This window comes from Triturus cristatus, chromosome 9 (genome assembly GCF_964204655.1).
Source record: "Triturus cristatus chromosome 9, aTriCri1.1, whole genome shotgun sequence".
Lineage (NCBI taxonomy): Eukaryota > Metazoa > Chordata > Amphibia > Caudata > Salamandridae > Triturus > Triturus cristatus.
The window spans coordinates 759,045,011-759,067,680 of record NC_140592.1 but is presented as its reverse complement, the minus strand read 5'-3'; the positions used below and the strand labels follow the sequence as shown (position 1 = coordinate 759,067,680).

Sequence of the window (22,670 nt, the reverse complement as noted above, 5' to 3'; positions counted from 1 at the left end):
GGAGTAGCAGGTAGGGCCAATGGACACCTTACCTGGGGTGACTACACCCTCTATTATCCCATCCTCCTGTGGGAGGGTGGGCATAGACCTAGCCCTGATTGGATGGATCTCCCCATCTTAAAGATGGTGGGGACTGAAAGTTCTGTTTTACCTCTCCTCCCTCACCTTATGGGTGGGGTTGCCAAAGGTGGGCACACTTTGTTTTTTTGGTTGTTTTTTTTCCCCTGCTGGTTTTCCCACCCAAAGTAGGGGTGTAAACCAGGGGCTGCCCACCTGCTGCTGGCAGCAGAGGCTGGGGTCGCATTACAGAGGTGGCAGGCCTTTGAAGCTTCCCTCTTCGAGTACTGGCCCATCTTGGGGGAGGAGGTTTGAGACCTCTGCCCAGGATGTGCATGGTTTCTTGTCCCAGAGAGCAGAGGCTCTCCACCCAAGGGTCCAGAAACTTGTCTGTGTGGCAGGCTGCCTAAAACCAGTCCGTGCCCACACCAGGGTCGGTAGGTTTTCAGGGGGCACCTCTGAGGTTCCCTCTGAGTACATGTTTTAATAAATCTCACACTGGCATCAGTGTGAGTTTATTACAAGGAGCTGGTTGGTACCAAACACTCCTGGGTTCAGTGAAGCAATCATGGTGCTGTGGAACTTGGGCGGTCAAGTTCCCAGCCCATGTACTCTCTATGGCTTCCCTGGCACTTGCAATATTAGGGAATAGACCCTAATACTGTAGGGGCATGTAAGGCCTGCTGGAGGGGTGACTTACCTATATCTTAGGCAGTGCTAGCTGGCATGGCACACAGGCAGTGTGCCATGTCAACTTGGTCATTTTATCACCTCACAGGGACATGTCAGCTACTTGGGCAATGGCATGGTCCTGTTGAGGGGATCCCAGGGGACCCTCTTGAACCTCCAGGCCCTAGGTATCTAGGGTATTAGGGACTTACAGAGGGCATAAGTACCAATGGTGGACATATTTATAAGGAAAGAACACTGGTACTGGGAACTTGGACAGCAGGGTCCCAGTACTCCACAATCAAAGTTGCATCAAAGCCAGGCCAAAAGTGGGGGGTTACTGCAACAGAACCCAGTTTTCTCACAGGGTGCATGGCTAGGTTACTAATAATATTAAAGTTAAAGTTTGTGTCCTTATGCCAACCTTTCATAAGTAAAAACAATTCTTAATTCTAAACATGAATTTAACCACTTTTGCATTTAATCTAAGATTTTCCCCACTCAATGAGAGTTCCGTGCCCCATAACAGAACAATCCTCGCTCCAAAAAAGGTAATCCCTAGTATGAAGCAAGGGGATATACAGAGATCAAGCAACAAAGTTTCTGAGCCTGTGTGTTTTTTTTTCCATCAAAGACAGCATACATTTTCTGAGGCTTTATAATCAAACATGCAGCTCTAAATTCATGTAATGGTAGAATTTAAAAACCGATTTGTAAAAACGTATGACTTATTCAGTTGTATTTTTAAATAACTGACTATGCCTTTCCGTTTATAAGATTCAATGGTAGAGTTTGCTAATTCTGTACAAAAGATCTTTCAAATCCCTCTCATAATGGCAGACCTTTACTAGAGGAGCTGCTAACTTCTATACCATTAGGGACATGGACGTCTGCCACAATTTAGGAACATCCAAGAAGACGAATGAGCTCATCAGATATCACATCTATGGATATTTAAAATTGTCAGACCAAGAGCCGGAAATTGACATTTTAAAGCAAACCACTCTAGACCGGTTCTGATACAGTAGACCATGGATTCACATGCCCTACCTGGAAAAAGTGTATAAAAGTGGGATCCAAATCACCTTACTTCTTTCCATTACCAAGTTCTTCATGAACAGAGTACTATGCAGTGTAATTTAAGGACTGCTGTATTACCAGAGCTGGTGTCAGTCTGTGTGACAGTCTTCAAATGGTGGGAGGATAGCACCTGAAATATACACACATTTTTGAACAAGCACCAAGAAGTCGGTCTTTTCTTGAAGGAAGGTGTAGGTCCTAGCCCTGCAGGAGGAGAGCAGTTCATGAGAAGCCAGCTGTATTTGCGCATGAGGCTCACCCAGACGTTTCTGACTGTCTTTGTGAACAAAGCTTGAGCCGACTTGTGAGGGGTCCCATGTCACAGCTACCTCAGTGGGCTGTGTACAGAAATTAGGCTAAGTAGGCATCCTGTGCCATCTACCACTCCTGTGGCTCCCGAAGGCTAGTTGCTGCAGCTAACACTATGTCACGCAAACCCTGAGAGAGACTCGAGATCGCCACCAAAAGCGTAGAAAATCTCGGCCTGCAGACTGCAACTGACCAAAGTGCCACAACGCCCTTGTGAACCTGGCCAAGAAACCTTTTCAATTTTAATCCTCTCTAGGTGGGCCAGTGTAGGAAAGTGGCTCTTTATATACTGTTCCCCAATAGGTACAGTGTGTACAGAGTCCACTGCCCCCAGAGGTTTGGCAGAGGCTAAAGTTAGATATAACCTTGCTCTCTAAAGTGGTAGCTTGTTCGAGCAGTAAGGCAGTATCGGAGGACAGTGTAAAGCATTTGTTGTACACACTCAGTCAGCAAATGTTCTCACACACTCAAGAACTGAACTCTAGGCCAATGGTTTGTATATAAAAATATATGGTTTTTATTTTAGAACCAACAATAGGTATCAAAATATACTTTCTCAGAATGAGATGCTTTAGTTAAATACTTTGCAAGAGGCAATTGACTTGAAATGCAATAGTTAGTTTGTTGCAATAGGCAACACAATTTCAAACACAATAATACATTGAGCTCAATGGGAATTTTAAGTTGTATGCCATTGATTACTTTCAGGATTACTTTTCTAACTCCAGGACTGGATCCTAGATTTAGTCCTGGGACAGTTCTTGGAAACAAGTGAGTAAATTCGTTTGTTATTGTGGTTTTTTTAAAGAAATATTTTGCTATTTTAAAAGTTGGCACTTAGAAACTTTTTCTGATCAAATTACCAATGTTATCCTATGGAAGGAAATTCACTTAGCAGGTAAGTAAGGTTATGGTTACTTTTTGTAGGTCAGTGTTGGATCCTGGATCCAGCACTAGTGTACCACCTGTCAGCAGTTCAGAAACTGCGTTTAAGGTATACATGCGATTTTTAAGGAATATTTATAAGTTTGCAAAATCGACACTTCGAAGAAATTTCACAGAAAAACAGTCAATGGTTTCCTATGGGAGTTAGTGGTAAGTACGGTCGTAAGTACTTTTCAGGGTCAGTGCTGGGCACCAAGATCCAGCACTAGGGTTTCTCCTAATAGCAGTTGAGTATTTCCTTTTTCGTTACTCGGTTGATTTTAGGTGAATATTTTAAAGTTTAGAAACTCCACACTTACAAGAAATTTCAAGAGAAACCAGTCAATGTTACCCTATGGAAGAAAAGTGAGTTATCGGCTTTTGGGTAAGTACTCGACTGGCAGAGTTAAGGTTCTGGGCATACACTCTGGGCTCTCCCAGGGTCAGGTAAGTACAGTTGTTACACCCTCAGCGGCACAGGGGCAGCCGGGTGCAGAGTGAGTTAGGCCCAATGTTATCCTATGGGAGGCAGGGGATCCTTGGTTGGTGGTTGCTGACTAGCAGGCCACGCGGCTGTGGGAGCTGGGCTCCTTGTCACTTGCTCAGGGCAAATGGGGTAGTAGGTAGGAGTAGAAGTTGCACTGCCAGGGCCACTCGGGCGGCTGGGTGCAGGGTGCTTTTGAGCCCTCGGGCGCTCAATGGATTGCAATGGAAAAGCTCAAGGACGAACAAAGGCTGCAAGCTCTGGGACGAAGATTCTTCATGTGCCACCACCACTTCGAGAGGTAAGTTGGGTAGTTGGAGGATAGGTAGGTACCCAGGAGTCGGGCACTGGGGGCCGCCGGGTTCAGGGGTGCCTTTTGGTGTTGCGAAATCTTACCCTCTGTTGATCGCGGTTGGGGGGGGGGTCCCTGGTTCGGAGGCTGCAGGCATTGTCGGGAGCGTCAAGGTGGGTCCTTGGGTGCCGGATTCGAGGTCACAGTCGCCGGGGGGACGTCCTCGCGGTCTTTGTCCACTCTAGCACAGGCTTGGCGGGTGCAGAGTGTACAGGGTTCGCGTTTCCTGGCTGATGCCAGGGGTTAGATACTTGCTTTGAGCAGAGCCGCTGCTCGTGGGAGTCCCAGGTGCTCAGCATCACAAGGTAGCCAGGTTCTCCGGGGTTTGAGAGGTTGCTGGCCACAAGAGGTGCCGGGATTCAGCAGGAGCAGGTTCGAGGGTCGACAGGCCGGTAGGGCTGGGGCCAAAGCTGTTGGTGTCTTCCTCTTCTTAGCAGCTGCACGGCAGGTCTTCTTGCTCTTTGCTGTTTTGGAATCTGGAATCTATGGAAGGAAGGTTCAGGGTGCCCCTAAATACTAAATTTAGGGGCGTTAACCGGTAGGTAAAGGGCAGGGACCACTGGGTCCCTGCCCTGGGGTGGGTACACCCCCTATCCTGCCACTCTCCTGTGGGAGGGGGGGGGGGGGGTGTCAGTGGCCTAGTCCTGATTGGGCAGGACTTCCCATCTTCAAGATGGCGAGAGCCCGGGGACGTGCTTCACCTCGCCTCCCCCACCTGAGGGGTGGGATTGGCAGAGGCTGGCACACCCCCTGTCCTTTTCTTGGGGTTTCCGGCCAGTCTTTCCGCCAGAGTGGCGGTTGAGAACCGGTAGGGGCCAGTTGCTGGGTACAGCAAGTGGCCTGGAGAAGCTCACAAAGGCGGCATGCCTTTGAAGCTTCCCCTTGCCCATCCTGGGGGAGGAGACCTAGCACCTCGCCCAGGATGTGCATTGTTGCAGGCCCAGGAGAGCAGATGGCTCTCTACCCAGGGGTCCAGCAACATGTCTGCTGTGTGGCAGCCTAGGCAGCCCCGCAGACCAGACGTGGATTGTAGGTTAGGTTCAGGGCGCATCTCTAAGATGCCCCCGGACGTGCATTGTACATTGTGTGCGGGTTTAATGTGCTGAAGAGTTTGATACCAAACTCCTCAGTCTTTAGTGAAGCCATCATGGTGCTGTGGAGTTCGTGTTGACGATCTCCCAGCACCATATACTCTTAAATGGCAGCACTGCACTTACAGTCCCCAGGAATGGACCTGGGGACTGTAGGGGCACAGGGCTCATGCTCCTGTACCCACACCACTGGCATAGGGCACCCAGCTAGAGGGGTGGCTGATGTATGCCAGGGCAGTGTATGTTGTGGGAATGGCACACAGGGATGTGTGCCATGTTGTCTCTGTTTTGTCCTGTACCCAGACACTCTGCCTGCAAGGGCAGTGTGTTTGTGTTAGGGTACATGGCCTCTAAGGGTGGCACAATAAGTGCTGCAGCCCTTAGAAGCCTTCCCTGGTCTCAAGGCCCTGGGTACCTAGGGTACCCTTGACCAGGGGCTGTCATGTGGCCAGGGTTTGCCAATTTGGGTTTTAGGGAAGGAACATAGGCCCTGGGCACCCGATTGGCAGGTGCCCAGGGCAAACTCAGTCAAAGTACATTCAGCAAAAAGTGGGGGCATACCATGCAAGAAAGATGGCACTTTCTCACAGCCAGTGCTTGGGGGGTGGTGGTGGGGCAAGGGAGAGAATCTCCAAATTATTCTTTGAGGGGAGCCATTATATGGCCCCAGGGACACATCCCCTTGGGCCCCATGATGATTTTAGGGAGGGAAGTGTACGGATTACCTTCCTGAACCTTTACATTGCTCCGGGGACCATATCCCTCAGTTTGGGCACTAGGGGTAAATAACAAGTCCCCGTTGGTGTTCCAGTTCCAACCGAGACACAGCAAACCGAGGCCTTGGCACAATAGGAAAAGACCCAGGGTCCTCGTGGGCCCTGCCGGCTCTCCTGCCTGCACCCATCTTTGGTGCAGTGTGAGCTGGCTGCATTGGTTTTGGCCCAGCCGGCGGAGCAACTTTTATTTCTATTCCTGCCAGGCGAGAGCAAACCAATGTTCCCTGCCATGAAGCGTGGGGGCAGGGAGTTGGGTTTCCCAGGCAGAGAACTACTCGGTGAATCAGGGGCTGTTAACCCAGGATGCTGCTAGCGTCAAGCCGCGGGGGCCACTAGATGGCTCTGGGAGGGAGTTGCATGCCCCCTCCCCAAAAGATATAAAGATAGATAAAGTGAAATGAGCTGAGTAGCCGCTCATTTCACATTCACAGCTCTAGCTGGGGAGCGCTCCATAATGCCCTACAAAAGGCTTTTTTTCCCCCTTTAATGTAAAGATTTTTTGGGAGGATTGTGCTAACAAGCATTTACAATGCAATAGGTCTCGCAATGACATTGTTTCGAGCTATTGGCATTGAAAATTTTATTTTTTCTTACCTTCGTGAAGCATTAATCAAATGGTCTAATTGAAAATGGCAATAGCTCACTTTGTTGTAATTGCAAAATCTACTGCATTGCATTTGTACTATAGTACATTCTCTCTCGAAACTCCAAATTCTTTTACTACACAGCCGTGAAGCAAACGATCCAGTCCAGATCCAGTTCCAGTGAAGATTAATCTAAGGCAGATGTGGCGGAGATGCAGTCACTGGCCAGGTACAGGCCATATTGATAACTTTAGTACCAGTACAAAGAACCTGTGCAGTACTGGCATCAGCGCAAGCTTCGCTGACGAGCACAAATGCACACTAAAGTAGAGCTGACCCCTTGAAGACATCACACAGCCAAGGCTACTTTCTGATTACATGTGCTGCTCTCATTTGAATGTCGAGCCCCTCCCTGACAGTCACGCTCCAGGAGGCATGCTTCAAACCAGATCACTTCGAGCCAGTGGTGATGGAACGAGTTCCAGAGTGGATCAGTGTTGCATCCCCAAAGTCATGGGAATTGTGAAAAATCCAAGGTCACACAGAACAAATGTGCCACCACGCCGATCCAGCAGGAGAGTGAGCAGTAGACATGTGCTATGTGGCTTGTGGTGCATTTTGGAGCACACTGTCACAAGTGTATTAATAAAGCATGGTGTGGTATGTACCACACTGTCTTTTACAGACAGCACATTTTCCATTGACAGGGCCACTACATTTGAAAAGACATGCAGTTTCATTGGTGCACAAATGACACTGTGTGGAAATCGGGCAGGCAGAAAGACATGGAGACAGGCTAGCAGGGAGCGATGTAAATGGACAAGTCCATAAGCAAAATGTTATGGTGAACACCTTTTGAACACTGAAAACATGCGATAATACGCAAACACACTGCAGAGAACACTGCTATTTTTTGCGGACTTAACCACGTGCAACCGATTTCCAACACCCTCCTGGCTACAATAAATTCCAAGATGAGCGAGAGAGATGTTACCTATAAGGACCCGGGCTTGGTGAGCGTCGATTCCACATGTACAGAGAATCCTCGTGCTGCCTGGCCTGGGAGGGCTCCGCGAACCACAGGAGGGCCGCGCAGAGAAAGAGGGTGCAGGAATGGGGCTCTTGGGCGGGTTTGTTTCTGGGGTTGGTAGGAGGGTTAGTATAGGATTTGCAAATCGGTGACCAGCGGGGCTCAAGGGCATAGATGGGTCCGAGGAGGGCTGGTGTAGGGAAGAGCACTTTTATTTGGTGGTTTGAAGATGGACACGGAAGTTGGTTGCTGAGTCAACCAGGGGAGGGAGGGGTTCTGGGTAAGCGCAGGGTTTGTGGCTTTAGCACTGAAGCTGAAAAGACATCTGCTTCCAATGAGCATCCCGTGGTTTTCACGGTGTTGCTGGCATGTCTCTGCCTTACAAATTCCTTGGGGCCTTAAGTCTGTGTTTTTTCTGGGGGGGAGGGGAGCAGTGCGCCTCCACAGAGGGAGTTTTGTTTCTGCCCAAGCTCTCTTGTTTCTCCAGCATCCTCCCAAGATGGGTATATTGAGTACAATTGAAAAATAATTTGACATAAGGCATATATATCATTAATAAAGCCATTGTGAAATGAAGCAGGTGGCAGTTTCGCTGTTATTTTGTGTCTTCGATGTTTCTACCTCACACTTAACAGACACGTCACTCTATTTCTCATTCGCTCTGTCGCCCCCTGTCTCTTGTAATTCTCTCAGAAACCTCCCCAGGTAGGGCCCTCGTCGTCTGAGAGCAGTTTAATTGATTTATTAATTTCTCCTCCACCATTCCCTGGTACCCTGAAGCCTTGCTAGAATGTGACTATTTTATTTTTAAAAAATCGATCGTATTAGTCGGAAACCCAGTGTTCACTGATGCCGTTTGCCCACCTCTAGGCACTAGATGGATGCCTGCATTGCTCAGTTTTTACCACTAGTGCCATGTACGAGTCGATGACTAGTACTCCAAGGTCACACATGCTGTAAACAGCTTTATTTACATTTTCTGCTGCCTCGTTTGGAGTAACCTGACAACTAGACTTGTAAATAACTCCTTTTTATGGTCTTCCTTTGCTTCTTCGTAAATAGGGGTTTAACGGCATACATTTTCAATGAAACTTTAGGCATATAAGTATCGAAAAAGCGCTTGTATTTATTAGCTGCCAATATGGAGAACGGTACAGTTCTAAATGCGAGGATTGGATCAGCTAACTTAGAACCTAGAAATGAGTGCATTAAATGCGGTTATTTGACCGCAGTCCAAATTTCTCTGGGTTTTGTGTTTGTTCAACTCCGAGCCTGCTCGTTATGTGGAAAGATGGCTGGGCCTTTGATCTTCAGATTATGCGCAGATGCAAGGCACACCGAAGCAGTACACATCTGTAAGGAGGCCTCAGAGTTGAAAGCTTGTTGAAATGCGGCGCCGATGCCCTCGAGACCAGTTCTGTCTTTCTAATGAGAGCAAGAAGCACAGACCAGATTCTCCCTCACTTCTGATAAATTATTAGAAGATTAACTGCGACAGGAATAGTTTGCAAGCAATGTGTCCAAAAACGATACAGCGTAACAGGTAGCAGCCCATTAAGACCCCATAATGCCCTCGAGTGGATGTGAAGTCAGAAACTAAGACAAAAGTACTCATTGTACCAAAAGTGCCTTAATATAGCACTTACATTCCCCGATGAGACGCTAGAGTGCTTTAACAAATCTTATTGAACATTCAAATGGGAACGAGATGAGTGTTCCTCGCTCCGCTGCCTTTACTGTGGCACACCAACTCGTCGTGCACAAGGATATTCTGAATTGTTTGTTGTCCACAAAATGTTGTTTAGGTATTGCCTCAACTTTGCAGCGACACACACCACGAGGCCATTTTATCACGTTTGCAAACAGATGCATCGCGCTTTCACTTTTAGTGAAATCGCGATGCAAAAATAAACAAGCGGCTGAAGTAACCTGATACTGCTGATTAGACAGATGGCCCCACTAAAGATAAGAAATTGCTTTGCGACAGCCGCAAAGCAGACGAGCAAGTCCGGATGGGCCGGACGAAAAGGCGGCAACAAAAAGACCTCCTTTCCAATGGCAGCCCAACATTTAGCATAAATGGTGATGCCAGCCAATGGAAATGAGGGGCGGGGTTTCAAGTCCCCTTCTCAAATCTACTCTCTCACTTTGTCTCGCTGAGCGAGCACCGCATGCGCTGCAACGCTAGGCAAGACCTAATAAAAGGAAGAGTTCCATCACCAAGCTTCCCTTTTTTTGTTTTTTGTTTTTTCCTTTTCTTTCTATTTTCAAATGTTGTAGAGGGCTGCAGGAAACCTGTGCACTAAAGTAACTTTAGCTTGTGCCCTTGCCATGCAAAGTTTACACCCTCACATAATACACCACTCATGACGCGTTCAATACCAGCATTGATAACATCCCTAATGAGATCTCAAATTACTTCATTAATAACCCTGTGCATGGCAGGGGCGCAAGTCATAGTTACTTGAGATAACGATAACTGGTGAATGCCAATTTTTTTGTTTGTTTTTGTTTAAAACGTTATCTTGTCACTGACATGTTCACCTAATTATAATGTCACTATACTCTTTGGTTTTCTTCAATGAAAATGATATGTATATATATATTTTCTGCACTCACCCTTGCCTGTACTACAGAAACTGCAAGCTTCTGCCACTGGCTGCTAATCACTTTATATTGTGCGAGGGGAAGGAGACGCAATTAACTAGGCATTTTGGTACCCTTTGGTTGTGCCCTCTTTCAGAACGAGTCTGAGCTCTACGGTCATATGTGTTACTTAAATGTTAAGCTTCTCCATCATAATGCAGGCCTGGTAGAGAAATGAGGATACGGTGTTCAGGAATTGGGAAAGGTAGACTATGCTCAGTGTAAAGAAATTAAAATGGTGTTCAGGGGTCCATACAGCTCTCGGTTAAACTTGGGGTATGTGATTCCCGCACTGTTTGTAGAAATATATAGGAAATGGCTGGGATCTTGCAAGACAAAGGTAAATGCCTTGTGCAATACACTGCATCAAGTCTGATCCTCTAATGTAGTTCATATTTGCATTACTTTATTTCATGTAGAGATTCACGTCACAAACTGCAGAAGGGAACATTTTCAGTAACACAGTACAAATTTAGTGGTGCTACTGCTCATAACTTCCTGTGCAAAATTTATAATTTGTCTTTAATAGCTATTTTACGTCTTTCAGCTAGCTGCCTTTTACACAGACTTAGTCTCTTGAGCCAGCTGATTATGGCACACCTTCAACATAAGGCACACCTGCCCACATTTTCCCAAAACTAAACTCCCATTGTTTTCCTGGATGTCGTAATTCTGTATATTCTTGCGTGGCAAGCAGGAGGTGCCTCTGCTGTCTTAACACTGCAGCATTTTTGTTGACAGCAGGTTTCTCCATCAGTCACACAGTTAAATCGCTTCTTAAACTTAGTGGCTTTAAATCAACCATTAACCACAAACGTCTTTGTAGAAATGAATGGCTTGTTTAACATCCCATTTCACTACCTTTCTCCCAACGCTTTAATGTGGGTTATTCACTGTAGGCTGCATTCCTGCTCAATGATGTGTAGTAAACATGATTGAATCCTGACATATATTTATTGGATTGTTTCACTGAGCATAGGACAAGAAGTGTGGTGATCATGAGGGTTACTGTTACCTGATTGGATGGGACTCTAGTATGGCTTTTAAGTAGGGGTTAGTGTCTCCTCTTGACTTTGTGTCACTGGGGATGAGTGGATGCTTTGTGGCTGAATTTGTGTTGTAATCAGTGTCCTTTTGTCACATTTGTTTATCCCCATTGAAGGTAGGGTGGTCCGACGGCTGTGCATGTAGGGTGTGTATTTTGGGGTTTTGAAGGGGGTGGGGGGGGGGGGGAGTGAGTGTCTTTCACCTGGTGAAAGTGACTCAGTGTTCTTAGCTGGTGAAAGAAAGAGTTTGTATTATTCTGATCAGTCCCCTTTTCTTTAGACACTTTTTGGAAAAATGTTGGACTACATGCAGGGAGGGGGCGAAACTCCCCAGACAGATGTACGCTGGATGTCCGAAAGTGGAATCATAGATGTCTTCCTCCTGCTGGGTCCTACTGCCAAGGACGTCTTCAAGCAGTATGGCTCCCTGACAGGTAAGGAAAGAGTACTCTCTACGTACCCCCACTCTAGAAACCCGCCTGTTCCCAGCTTCTGGGGTTTTCATCCCCACTCTCTACTGGTCTTGAGTACAAAGCTCCTGTCTCAGGGTTCCTAGACCCAGTACAACTCTAATCCTCTGGCGCTGTCATTGGTGTTGCCTTCGACACTGCTCAGTTCTTCTCCAGAACTCTCACCTACAAGTGATATTGTCCCAAAATTAATAACCTCAACCATCCTCTTCCATTAAAGGAGCAAAAACTGTCTAACACCTTTCTTTTCCGTCTTCTACCCTTCTAGATATAGTCTTAATTCTAGGCATATTGTAAATTGACCACATCCTATTCTCTCCATCCCTCATATGTGTTCTCACTCTCCAGTATTCCTCAGTTCAGTTTGCGCATTCATCAGACTCTGCTGCTGTGACCTGTTTTTTCTTCCACTTCAGGAACCCAGGCTTTCCCGCCTCTCTTCACCATCGGATATCATCAGTGTCGCTGGAATTATAATGATGAGGAGGATGTGCGTGCTGTGGACGCTGGCTTTGATGAGCACGACCTCCCTTATGATGTCATCTGGCTGGACATTGAACACGCAGACGGCAAACGCTACTTCACCTGGGATCCCAACAAGTTCCCCACTCCCAAAAACATGCTTCAGGAGCTGGATGCCAAAAGGCGGAAGGTGAGCAGGGACTAGGAGCCTTAAGAAATATTGAATTTGGTGTGGACATGAACGCTGTAAATGTGGTGAAATGCAGGGATTGATGAACTTCAGTGGTCATTCAACAACTGACCGTGAGGAAGATGTATGCAGGCTATTGCGCTTTATGGAAGACTTTGTCCTTACTAAACACTTTGGAATGCTTTGAAAGTAAGTTTCATGCCATTGTTTATTTAAAGAGGATGTGGTGACTTTCTGCTTCAGAATTGTACAGGGGCGCTTTGCTTGCTCTGTGCCTCCTTTTCCACTTCAACTGCTTGTTTTGCTTCAGAGCACCTGCCTTCTTACATGTCAGTGGATACATATGCTATCTGCACTGATTCATAAACCAATTGTGTACACACAGAAAACTGTCCATTTGGGGATTTTCATATAGCGTGAGGATTGCTCATTCTACATAGCTTGAGGATATAGTATGACTTTCTCAATTTCTGCTGGCACGGGGTGGGTTTCTACTTGCTCGTCTGATTTGTCCACCTTACTCTTTTCCTGCTACAGGAGCATTAACATGCACATCTCCTGTTTCACTCTGGCTTCTTCCTTCACTTTCTACTTATCTTACAGATTTTTCAATTCTTGCTTTCGTTCATCTTCCTTGTCAATTTCATTGGTTGTATGATGCGCTCTCTCCATCTGCTCTTTGACCTCTCCAGTTGAACGTATGATTTAAGTCTTCTGCAGTCTTGAGTTCTGTCTCCCTTTTTAAGGCTCGCGCCTGCGTTGCAGTGCGTGGCACTGCTCGCGCAGCGAGAGCCCTTTTGTATGGGGTTCTGAAAGCTGCTCACACGCTTGTGCGTGTGGTTTTGCTTTCCGCAGCTGGCATTGGCTTTCGCGTGCTTTAAAAAAAAAAAAAAAAAATCCAGCACGCAATTTGGCAAAGGCGGGCGCATGTTCCGCCTTTGCTCCGCCCATTCCCGTCAGTGGCCAGCACGCGCAGCAGCGCGCGTTCGCTTCGCTGCCTCGCTCCCTAGCCCCGCTCCTCTGTGGTGCTGACCTGTCTATCTACGCAGCATTAATCTGCGTTTGTGCGCGCAAGCCTCTGTGACTGTTTGAAATTTTTATTATGGCGTTAAAAAAAGTTGTCCATGCCTTTCGGAAGTACAAAGAGAGTTGTACTGTGTGTTGAGGGAGGAAAGGAAGGAGTGACGTCACAGTCGCAGGCAGTTTTGTGCGCCAGATTTTTGTAATGTCACAGTCCGATGGAAGGCTCTTGCAGTGATCTCAACGGCTGGCGTCAGGTTCTTGGAGGGACTGCCAATGGCGTTGTCATGTCAGTGGCTGATGTCAGTTTCTTGCTGTAAAGTCCACCTCTTTTGTTAATTTAAAGCTTTGACGCTACTGGCTGACGCCAGGTGCTGAGAATGGTGTCGTAGGCGTCAAGGTGTTGGAGTAAGCAGGTGATGTACAGTTCCTGAAGTGATGTCACAGGCTGGACTCTGTCTCTGAAAGTGACTTTAATAGGTTTGAACTTCTGCATTGCTGTCACTCTTTTCATAGGTTCCTGGCGCGCGGTCAACGCTTGGAATTTGGGCTTCTGACATGACGTCATGTTCCACTGTCACGGTCCCGGATGGATTTCGCTGACTGTCGCCAGTGCTCACGAGGCGATGGCAGAGTCCTGGATCGTGAGCAGCACGAGAACAGACTGCTGTCCCTCCATGACCCTGGCAAGAGATACGTAAAAACATCTCTCGCCCCATCTTAATGTTTACTGCTCTCGGCCTTGACCCTCTCACCCCTCTGTGGTGCCCTGTGCTTATTACGGCCTGTTGTGCCAGCAGTCCCTGATCCTATCACCCCTCTGTATTTGGCAACAAGACTTTAAAACCATCACCACACTGTGGTGCCAACGGCGCCCTGCCACTATTACTGCCCTGTAGCACCAGTGGTACCCCCACTACACAGCCAGGGACTACAGCTCCTCTGTGGTGCTAGTGGTGCTCTGTCTCCATCACCCCTTTGTTTTTCCAGCTGTGCCCTGATCTCTCCACTCCTCTCTGGTGCTGGTAGAGCCCTGACTCTACTCTACCACCACCCACTCCGTGGAGGCCACCAGCCCCCACATGCTGCGGTGGTGCCAAACCGTTCATCAGCCTGCGGCTGGTGATTCAGCAACATTGACCCTAAATAGAAGTCAATTCTAGGAGATCATTTACCACGCCCAGGGTGCGCCCTAGGTGATAGAGGTGTGTGCCCGCCTACCGCCAAGGAAGGTAAATAGTAATCCTTTACTATTGATTGCCACCACAGTCAATAGGACGCGTTGGCTAAAGAGCATGGTTCTGCCAAATACGGGGGGTTGTCATATTATAAAAGAGGGCGTGGTGCCTGGATGAGCCACTTGCCTGCCTAAGCCTCTTTTAAAAAAAAAAAAAAAAAAAAAAAAAGTTATACGCTTGCCTTTAGCATGTGTGGGGGAGTATTACCTCAAACACAATGAATGGGGTGCCTGCTTTTCCTCGTGCAGTTGGTGTACGTTCCCTGAGTAATTCCTGTAACTGTAGCGAACACATTTATTTCCACCGCTTCTAGCCCTTCGTTTTTAGGTTTCCAAAGGTTGCTCTGTATACTTGTGTGATCAGAGCACTCATGCTTGCCCCGCCCAGCCCCCGCCTTTGTGGGACACACTGGCATGGTAATAGGAAGGCACAGAGACCACTACTGTCTGCATTAGTGCCAAAATCGTATTTATATAAAAAAAAAAGCTTCTCAAATGGTGCACTTGCATACCTGGTCATTGCTCATATTTTTCCAGTATGCAGTCTGCCCTTCAAATAGACTGCATGCACCCTTAGCTGAAATACAAGTTTATCAGCCTCTCCTACACAAGAGTGAAGTTAGATAACCGGGTCGAATGTGAACTGGGAAGCAGAGAAAAAGGTTAAGCAAGGTTTTGTTTTCTTTTCCTAGCCCCTGCTGCTGCCTGCGTCCTTAAAGAAGGGAATCATATGAGAAGGCTTATTACCACCACACACACGGCGAGGCTATCTATGTTCACAACTTCTGGGTCCCCTGTTAACTAAAGACACAAACAACAATGCTTTCAAAGAGACTAGCTACAAACAAATAAAACTTGCAACGCAAAAAACCCAAAAATTTGCAATGCAATACGTCTTGCGTTACTTAGAGTTTGAGCTTTTGGCGTTGCAAATAATAATGCAACGCCAATAGCTCAAACTTTCTGTAATGCGAGACCTATTGCATTGCAAATGCTTGTTTGATCATTGATTTTATATTTAGTAAACTGCATGTTTCGTATTTTATGGATCATTTGTACCTCACAAAGTGGTCTAAAATAATACATATACTTTGTTCTACAGCTTGAAATCTTAATTGATATACATGAACGCTGAATACACCTACATTTTTGATTCGAAACACTTTAAGAAGGGAAAGCATTTTAGCACATCTAGGTACATATTTGAAGATGTGTATATATATATTTTTTTTAAATGGACACCACAGCTACTTAGACAAAACAAAATGCTCTGCCACCTTAGCCTGGCTTGCCTACTGTTAAAGGGCGCACTAGTGGCATCTTGCTGTCGTTCAATTTGAAGCTTATCGTTTTAATATAGTTTGAAAGCTGAATCTGTGTATCATTCTCAAGGGTGGATTGTTTATGAATTTTGCGGCAATTCCCTTGGTAAATAATTACAATGTCCTTGGGGCCAACTTGTCTGCCCAATTCCTAGATGCAAAATGATTTCCCTTGTATTATCCATACCTAGATGACCTTGTACCAATCCAGTCCAAAATCTCTCTATGAAAATTTGGTTGGTTCGGTAACCTACTTTGAGTTTGTTAGATAGCAAAATATTCATGACACTCTTGTAAACATTACAACAACAAGCGTTGAAAATGCAATAGGTCTCACCTTTTATTAAGTTAAAGCCATTTGCTTTGCTATACAATACCATTAGCAAAGCAAATGGCTTTAACTTGATCAAAGGCGAGACCTATTGCATTTTCAATGCTTGTTCTGCTCCAGCACATGACGTTACAACCCAATTAGCGGGTTTCGGGGCCTTTTCTATCTCTTTCTTTCTTTTATGCAGATTTATATAGAGCACACTCGACCCAAAGGTATTGGAGCGCTTTACATGAGCACCAGTGACGTTACACAAGTACACATTCATTTCCTACACTAGCATAAAAGTTTAGCTTGATAGCAAAACTGTCGAGCAACAGAGGTCGTTAACAATAACCAGGAGATGGCAATACATGTAACATCTTTCTTCGATCGATTTGTTATGATATTTGGCTTCTCTGCAACCTTTAATGTCAAAATAAGCGTTGAAGACATTGTAAGCTAAACTAAGGAAGCTCGATGTCGTTGCAAAGAAGACTGGCGAGTTTCTTATGTCTCGCAAGACACTCTTCCCTCCCCCCCCCCCCCCTCCTACAAGCAGAGCACATCTGGCAGTTATATGAAAAGAAATGACATACAGAAGATCCAGTTTTCACAGGTTTGCTACAGGACGCGTTTACATCAGAAATGCAATATACAGTCGTAACGTTAAACATCAAATTGTTCACTTTGCAAACCTAGGGAATGTGCATCAAAGTGGCACCAGCCACAACGCACACAGCAGAGAGCTTCCATTCACCTTTGCATCTTGACGTTGTGCTGCACTTCAAGCGGCGGACCATATAAAACGTCAGCTCCGAATAGCCCACACCATGCTGAAAGTAGAAACCGAAAGAGGTCCAACAATAGGGAGACACCGTGAAACTATGTAATTTGGGTGAACGTGGAGCAGCTTCCATCGGTGCAAAATAGAGGCAATCTTAATGTGGTTTGAACCAGTAGCGACCTTGACAGAATTTCGATGATCAGCTCTCTTGAGCTGAGCTGAGCCTTTTCAGAGTATTAGTTTTCAGTTTTAAAATGTAACCCATTTAGTAATGATAGGCGATCCCTCCCTTAAGAGCCAAGTGAGGGCTGCAGGATGGGCATGGTCTGCACCAAAAGAACCTTTTCATGAGGACCGAGTCTTTCCCAGGAGGGAGCCCTGCGTGCGGGCAGGTGGGCGACGACCCGCTCCTGGGAGCCCAGAGGGGTGGGCGAGGTACTCCCTCGGATAGTAAAGTGAGGCGGATGGTGTCCTCCTCTTTCACGGTCACGGGGAAGCTGCAAAGCTGGCAGCTCTGTCACTGGCAGCAGCTGAGGCAAGCAGAGACCTCCGTCCGGAGATGGCATCAGACGAGGCGGACACTTGGGGACCCCAAGCACCGGATGTCAGTCGAGGCTTCCCTGTCTGTTCAACCAGCCCCTGTGACAAGCACTGGTGCCCCACCCACATCCCCTCCCTTGCGGACAACAGCCCCCCTGCGGCACATTAAAACAAGTGCGGCCGAGCTAGGCCACTATCTGAAAATTACAAAGAGCGTGGTGTCCCTGAAGCGGGCACCGCACTCCGAATTGTATTGTAATTGAATTTATATAGCGCTTACTACCCCTGACGAGGCGAAGTGCTTTTTCGCCGAGTAGCACGCTTCTCCGGGACCCATAGAAGATTAGTGGTGAATTAGTATAGTAAAACATGCAAGTACATTTTATTTATTTATTTATTTATTTTTATTTTTTTTTTTTGGGTTTGAAACCGTTTATTGCAATCTCAAATATATACAAGTATGGGCCTACAACCTTCCGGCCGGCCGCTAGAGTGACAGGAGCATATGACATACATACAAAAAAGGGCTCTTGGCGTTGCAGAGAGGTAAATCAGGAGGTATCAACGACGTGGGCCACATGACTCCGAGCCCGCAATACGGTTTCATTTTATAAGAACACAACACAAAAAAACCACACCCGCAAGGCAACCCGCAATCCGAAGTGACAGCACGTGCTCCTTAAGTGGGGGACCCCAACCATCCACAAGAATCTAAAGAGGGGAACGGGAAGAGAGCAGGGACTGGGGGACCCTGTGCCCGGGGCCGGGGGAGGGGGTCAACTAGGGGGACGGAGCTGGCGAGGCAGCCGGCAGCAGTGGTGGCTCACAAATACCCCCGCGGTAGGCGTTCCAGGGGCCCCAAACTTTCACCCACGCCCCAGGCTTACCTCTCGCCACGTACACCACCTTTTCTCGGAACATGCACCAATCCATGTGTTCTTTCCAGGCCGACACCGCCGGGGGCCTCTGGGACCCCCACAGCTGCGCGATGTCACGCTTAGCTATCATATATCCCAGAGTCACCCATCGTGTCTGCGGAACCGAGTAGTCAGTTGGTTCCCACACATTCAGCAAGCATCTCCTCGCTTCAGGCAACAGCGCGACACGCGTAACCACTCGCAGGACCTCATGCACACCACGCCAGAATCGCTCCACCTTCGGGCATTCCCACAGAATATGCAAAAAAGTCGCCAAAGCACCACACCCACGCTTACACAGCCCATCCTCGGCATAGCCCATACGCAGAAGCCTTGGCCCCGTCATGTAAACCCGGTGGAGGATCTTTAGCTGGACGAAGCGAAGGCGAGCCGGTATGGCCACCTCCTTCGGAGAGGCCACCGCGGAAATCCAGTCCTCGTCGTCCAACTCCAGCCCATCGGCAACCCAGGCCTCGCGGAGGCCAGTCAGCAAGCCCGAGCGATCATTAATCAGTTTTTTGTATATGAGGGAGATCGTGCTGTCCGGAACATGGCCATCCAGCACTCTATCCTCCAGGGGGGATGACTCCGGAATGGAGGCGACGTCTGGGAAGACGGAGCCCAGTGCGTGGCGGACCTGCAAGTACCGAAAGTATTCACTGCCCTGCAGCTGAAACTCCGTCTGCAGCATCTCGAATGTTTTAAATCCCCCCTCGTCCAGAGGTCCCCCACTGTACTGATGCCGATCGTGTCCCACTTCTCGAAGCCCTTCGAGGTCCACAGGGAGCCCAACCTCTCAGACGCATATAGCGGTGACGCCCGGGTCAAACGGTCCTTCCACCCCATAGCTGCGTTAGCCGCGTGCCATACTCGCACCATGACACGCGTAGGTCCCGTCAAGCGGGGGTCGGGCGCGCCAGAGTAGAGCGCTCGATTGTAGTCGCCACCAGGCAGGAGCATCTTGTCCATTTCAAATGCCGGGTTTAAGGCGGGCCCGTAAAGGCCATGATTAATTGCAGCTAGCTGGGAGGCCCAGTAATACCGTTTAATATCCGGGAGGGCAACCCCCCCGTCGTACCACGGGAGCGTCAACTTCGCCAAGGCAATATGCGGCCTCCCGTCCCAGAACAAGCGACGCTGTAGACTCTCCACCTCACGGAAGTAGCACGCCGGGACCAAGTCCATAGTGTTCTGGAGAGCGTACAGGAAGCGTGGCAACGACATCATCTTAAACAATGCCGCCCGGTCGAGCGGCGAAAGCGGCAGGCGCCGCCAACGCGCGACGTCCTCCTTCAAGCGCTGGAGGGGGGGAAGCAAATTCCGCTCGTAGCGGGCCTCCGGGTCCAGAGTGATATAGATACCCAGGTACCGGAACCCCTGAGAGGCAATCTGGATCGGACAGTCCCGCGGGAGGACGGGAGCCTCCCCGGAAAGCACATACACACATGATTTAGCCCAGTTGATGACAAGGCCTGAGTTGCGGCCGAATGAGCGCAAAACATCAACCAGGACAATCAGTGATTTACGCGGGGAGGCGAGGTACAAAAGGATATCGTCAGCGTATAGGGACACGCGGTCCTCATACTCGGGGGTCCAACGGAGACCACGGATGGAAGGGTGCCACCGCAGCCACTCCGCCAGGGGTTCCAAGGCCAGTGCAAACAAGAGAGGCGACAAGGGGCAACCCTGTCGCGTGCCTCGTCCCAGCGCGAATGGGGCCGAGACTCGTCCATTCACCACCACCTGCGCCAATGGGCCCGAATACAACAATTTGACCCAGCTGATGAATCCCGGTCCAAATCCAAATTTCGCCAGCATCGCCCAAATGTATGGCCACTCGAGTGTATCAAACGCCATGGTGGCGTCTAGGGACGCCAAGATGGCCGGCTCCCGCACAAACGGAACACGCGCGAGCACCCCGTGCAGGCGCCGCAGATTAAGGGCCGTGTTGCGATGGGGTATAAAGCCGGACTGGTCTTGGTGGACCAGATCGCCCACCACGCCGACCAGCCGGTTGGCGAGCGCCTTGGCGAGGATTTTGGGCTCCGCATTCAAGAGCGAGATAGGCCTATAGGATGTGACCCGTTCTCGGGGTCTCCCCTCCTTGTGGATCACTACGATTGTAGCCAGACGCTGGTCCGGCGGGAGGGAGCCCCGCGAGTGGGCCGCCAGGAACATCGCGCGAAGGTGGGGTGCCAGCACATCCGGTCGCAGCTTATACAGCTCAATAGGGATACCGTTTGGGCCCATGGCCTTGCCAGATGCGACCGAGCGCATGGCAAGGGCAATTTCATCCGAGGTGGGAGCAGCCTCCAACGACTCCCTGTCCTCCACCGAAAGGGAGGGCAGCGCGATGTCCCGAAGCAGGGCATGGGAATCCTCCTCCGAGCAGGGAGAAACCGGGGAATACACCTCGCGGAAATAATCCGCGAAGCAAGAGACAATGTCTTCTGGCTTGGTGACACGTACACCATCCATTCTCTCGATCAGCGGGACCACACGATTCGCTCTCCTTTTTATCCAACCACGCAATCAATTTACCAGCCTTATCACCCACATCATACAGTCGCCCCTGTTGCTCTCTACTGAGGCCCCTGGCCGCCTCCGTGACGAGGGCCCTATAGGCCGCCTGCTTAAGGTGTAGAACATGTAGTGTGGCATCCGTCACCCCACTCCCCAGGTCACCCTCTAGTTCAGTAATTTCGGCTTCCACCCGGGTCACCTCCTCCTGTTCGCGCCTCCGGGCATGGGAGATAAAGGAGAGGGCCTCCCCTCTAAGAACTGTCTTGAAGGCTTCCCACAGGGAGATAGCCGAAGGGACAGACCCCACATTCTCCTCAAAATACCGCTGCAAGGATTTAATCAAGTCGGCACGAATAGTGGGGTCGCGCAGGTACCATGCATTGATTGGAGCTACCCTGCCCTCCCCCCTCGGGAAGACATCAAAATGCAACAGGAGCGGGGAGTGATCTGAAATACCCCGCGCCAGATGGCGCACCTCTCCCACTCTCCCAGCATAGGCCGCAGGGACAAGGACATGATCAAGCCGCGAGAGGCTACCATGGGCACCCGAATGAAAGGTGTACTGCAGCTGCGCGGGATGTTTTAGTCGCCAGCAGTCCACCAATCCCAATGTATCTAAGAGGCCGGGCAGCCACGCCTGTGCCCGGGGGAGGTCCCTAGGGGGGTAACGATCCATAGTCCCAGAAGCCACCGCATTGAAGTCTCCCCCAACCACCAGAAGCCCCCCGGGAGGTCAAGGAGGAGGCGCCCCAGGTCCGCAAAAGTGGTAGATTGTAACCCCGGTGGGACGTACACGGATACAAAAACGACTACTTTGCCCTCCATTCTCCCCACCAAGACCGTGTAACGTCCCCTCTCATCATGGCGCACCTCATCTATTTCCAGCGGGAGCGAGCTCTTAACCATGATGCCCACCCCCCGCGAGCCCGACGTGAAGCCCGAGTGGGCCACCAAGCGATAGCCCCGCCGATTCATGGCATAAAAGGAATTACCAATAAGGTGTGTCTCCTGCAGAAAGACCACATCTGGAGAAATTCGTTTCAGATACTGCAGGACCACACCTCGCTTAATCCTATCCCCCAGTCCATTAACGTTCCACGACAACAGAGTCAAATCCCTACCCCCCCATCACATACAGAAGCCATCATTTGTCCCCCCAAGAGCACCTCAAAAACACCAACACAGTAAAGGGTTTGCCTTGCGGTAAAAACGAACAACACCCCACCCCAACCCACCCGTCCCAACAGAACTCCCCCCTCCATGCACCCCTGCATGAGCCCAGACAGCCCCCCCAAAGTGCAGTGTGCCTGTCGCCCCATAGATGAAAAAACTAACTAGTCCCCCAGAGGAGGAGGGAAAGCCCCCAAGAGACCCCGCACGACCTCCACAGGAGGGGAACATACACGAGCAGTCAATGATAACAATAATATTGTCCTGAGCAAGGCCTACTATTTGTCCCTCAGTCCTGATCCGGCGGGCCCTCCCCACCAACCGCACCCCCCCGGCCCCGATCCCCGGGCAAAGTGTCCAACCAGTCCCCGGCCGCCTCGGGACGATCAAAAAAGTGCGTGCGGCCATCCACCTCTACCCTCAGCTTAGCTGGAAAAAGCATTGCGTACTTAAGGTTCAGGTCCCGTAGGCGACGTTTAACTCCGAGAAAACTCAGTCTCTGCTTTTGGACCGCCGGAGTAAAATCAGGATAGAAATTGACGTCCATGTTGTCGAGTCTGACCGGTCCTTGTAGCCTAGAAGTCTGCAGGATAGCGTCCCTGTCCCGAAAATTGAAAATCCGGGCAATGAGAGGCCTCGGCGGGGCTCCGGCCTTAGGTCTTCCTCCGGGGACC

The 22,670-nt window shown here is 49.1% G+C and overlaps 1 protein-coding gene across 3 annotated transcripts in view; it reads left to right on the top strand.

Annotated features, from left to right (window-relative positions):
* The window catches only part of GANAB (glucosidase II alpha subunit), a 329,555-nt gene that overhangs the window by 77,942 nt on the left and 228,943 nt on the right, over nt 1-22,670 (top strand). For all 3 annotated transcript variants that reach the window (XM_085626079.1, XM_085626077.1, XM_085626078.1), the window contains 2 exons: nt 11,329-11,482; nt 11,935-12,170. In XM_085626079.1, coding sequence (XP_085482205.1) covers nt 11,329-11,482; nt 11,935-12,170 — 390 coding nt within the window. The remainder of the gene's footprint in view (nt 1-11,328; nt 11,483-11,934; nt 12,171-22,670) is intronic.